Source organism: Gekko japonicus, unplaced genomic scaffold (assembly GCF_001447785.1).
Source record: "Gekko japonicus isolate JY-2015 unplaced genomic scaffold, Gekko_japonicus_V1.1 scaffold2024, whole genome shotgun sequence".
Taxonomy (NCBI): Eukaryota; Metazoa; Chordata; class Lepidosauria; order Squamata; family Gekkonidae; genus Gekko; species Gekko japonicus.
Window position 1 is genome coordinate 336342 of NW_015163149.1, and position 2802 is coordinate 339143.

A 2802-nucleotide genomic window follows, 5' to 3' on the forward strand; every position below is an offset into this window, starting at 1 on the left:
GGTTACTTGTTCGAGGCCCGGCAGCCGCTCAAGATGACTTGTTGCTTAAGGAGGTGGTAGAAGTGGCCACAGCTGTGTTCCCTCTGAGCTGAGTTAGTATGAGCCGGCTCACAGTTTTTTAGCCTCCAGCTCACAGATTTTTGTCTCCGCTCAGGAAGGATGGCCCCAGGGCAAAGTAATTTATGCAGAGGCCAAATCACTCACTCACAAGTTTAATGCCAGTAGCTCGCAAGGTAGAATTTCTGCTCACGAGACTCCACAGCTTAGAGGGAGCATTGGTGCCCACGGCCATCCCATTTCTACCTCACCTTCCCCAGAAGCTGAAGGAACGAAAGCCTTATTACCGCTTCATACTCCAGCCAGCCCTGTCAGGCTTCCTGAACTCTTAAGGTTCCTTGGAGGAAGATAACATTCTGGTCACCTTGGGAACAGGCAACCAAAAATGGTCAATACACATGAACCCACTGGAAGCTGCCTTCTACTGAACCAGACCCCTCTTGGTCCGTCCAGGTCAGTCTTGTCTACTCAGACTGGCAGCCGCTATTCAGGCTCCCTGGTGCAGAGAGGTCTTTCCCGTCACCTCCTGCCTGGTCCTTTTCCACTGGAGATGCCACCGGGGATTGAACCTGGGACCTTCGGCATGCCAACCAGAGGCTCTGCCACTGAGCCACGGCCCCTCTTAACAGCTCTCCAGGGTCTCAGGCGGAGGTCTTTCCCATCACCTCCTGCCTGGTCCTTTTTAATTGGAGATACCAGGGGTGGCCCAGCTCTTGGGAGAAAAGGGATTATCACAATTGTTTAGGAACTGGCACATGCGGTTTCTGAACTGGCAGACTTGGTCTAGAGCTCTCTCTCTCTCTCTCTCTCTCTCTCTCTCTCTCTCTCTCACACACACACACACACACACACACACACACACACACAGAGAGAATATGCAGAGCAATACGTTTTACTGTCACAGCACCTCTCTAAGGTAAGTTGTTTGAGAAAATGTGACGTACCCGTGGCCAAAGGAGAGTTAAGGTTGCCCACATTCACATTCTCCCACATCCCAAGACTACAGTGTCTGCAGTTCTTCTGACAAGAATTTGGAACTATTGTGAAGATACAGTGTGCGGACTCTAATCTGGGAGAACCAGCTTTGATTCCCCACGCCTCCACTTGCAGCTGCTGGATGACCTTGGGCAAGCCGTAGTTCTGACAAGAGCTGTTCTTGAAAAAGCCGTTTCTGTCAAGAGCTCTCTCAGCCCCACCTGCCTCACAGGGTGTCTGTTGTGGGGAGGGGGAGGGAAAGGAGTTTGTCAGCCGCTCTGAGACACCTTTGGGTAGTGAAGGGCAGGGTATAAATCCAATCTCCTCTTCTTCTTCTTCTTCTTCTATTGCAGTCCAGGGCAGTTGTTGTGTACCCAGCGAGACAGCACACGTGGTCGGGCCCGCACACGTGGCCATGCGAAGGGCCCATTATAGCAGTGTCCCCTCTAAGCTGAGTCGCTCACCATTTTTTAGCCTCCGGCTCATGCATAGCTCAGGAAGGGTGGCTCCAGAGCAAACGGATTGATGCAGCAGCCAAATCGCTCGCTCACAACTTGAATGCCAGTAGTTCACAAAGTAAAATTGTTGCTCACAAGACTCCACAGCTTAGCAGGAGCATTGGCCCAGGGATATGTTGAAATCAAACAAGTGATTTTCCAAGTGGCAAGATCAACCCTGGTTAATTTTTACTGTGACGTATATGACATAGAAGTTTATGACCTCTGTTCCCTAACCCAGTTTTCATGCAAATACTGAACTGGTTTGTAAACTAGAGTGACGAGGGCGATCAGGGGTCTGGAGACCGAGCCCTGCGAGGAAAGGCTGAGGGCCCTGGGAATGTTTAGTTTGGAGAAGAGGAGAAGAGGAGACTGAGGGGGGACGTGATGGCTCTCTTTAAATATTTGAAAGGCTGTCATGTGGAGGAGGGCCAGGAGCTGTTCCAGTTGGCAGCAGAGGAGAGGACCTGAAGCAATGGGTTTAAGTCACATGCAGAAAGGTACCAGCTGGATATTAGGAAAAACCTTTTCGCCGTCAGAGTGGTTCAGAGGTGGAATCAGCTGCCTGGGGAGGTGGAATTAGCTCCCCTTCCCTGACAGCTTTCAAGAAGAGGCTGGACGACTATTTGTCAGGGATGCTCTAGGCTGGTCCTGCATTGGGCAGGGGGTTGGACGACTAGATGGTCTGTATGGCTCCTTCCAACTCTATGATTCTAGACCAAGGCTTGAGTTAGAGTGGTGCCTCTCGATCTTTTCTAGGTGTACCTTTCGACCCGACGTATGTCCTGAGCCGGACTGTGTCCAATGTGATCAGCTCCATCACCTTTGGCAACCGCTTTGACTACGAAGACAAGGAGTTCCTCTCCATGCTGCGCATGATGCTGGAAAGCTTCCGTTTCACTGCAACCTCGTGGGGGCAGGTAAAAATGGAAGGAGGGGGCGAAGGAGGGAGGGAATTGGGGACTTGGATCCCAAGAATTCGATCACACCTATACGTAAATTCCTCTCTTCTTCATTTCGCTGAACATGGCGTTCCTCATAGGAGTAAGGATGTTTGTTTTTCCCTTTCCCCATCCCTGCAATCCCAACGCACAGCTCTACGACTTTTTCTCCGGGCCCATGCAGTATATGCCTGGACCTCAACAGAAAGCCTTCAAGCAGCTTGCCGGGCTGGATGAATTTGTCTTGAGGAAGGTGAAAGAACACGAGAAGACCCTGGACCTCAACTCCCCTCGGGATTTCATAGACAGCTTCCTGATAAAAATGCACCAAG

At 51.1% G+C, this 2802-nt stretch overlaps 1 protein-coding gene across 1 annotated transcript in view; it reads left to right on the plus strand.

The window, feature by feature from the left end:
* The window catches only part of LOC107106815 (cytochrome P450 2A13-like), a gene marked incomplete at its 3' end in the record, with an annotated part of 19268 nt that overhangs the window by 14637 nt on the left and 1829 nt on the right, over positions 1-2802 (plus strand). Inside the window, exons 4-6 of the mRNA XM_015407020.1 lie at positions 747-758; positions 2289-2449; positions 2625-2799. Coding sequence (XP_015262506.1) covers positions 747-758; positions 2289-2449; positions 2625-2799 — 348 coding nt within the window. The remainder of the gene's footprint in view (positions 1-746; positions 759-2288; positions 2450-2624; positions 2800-2802) is intronic.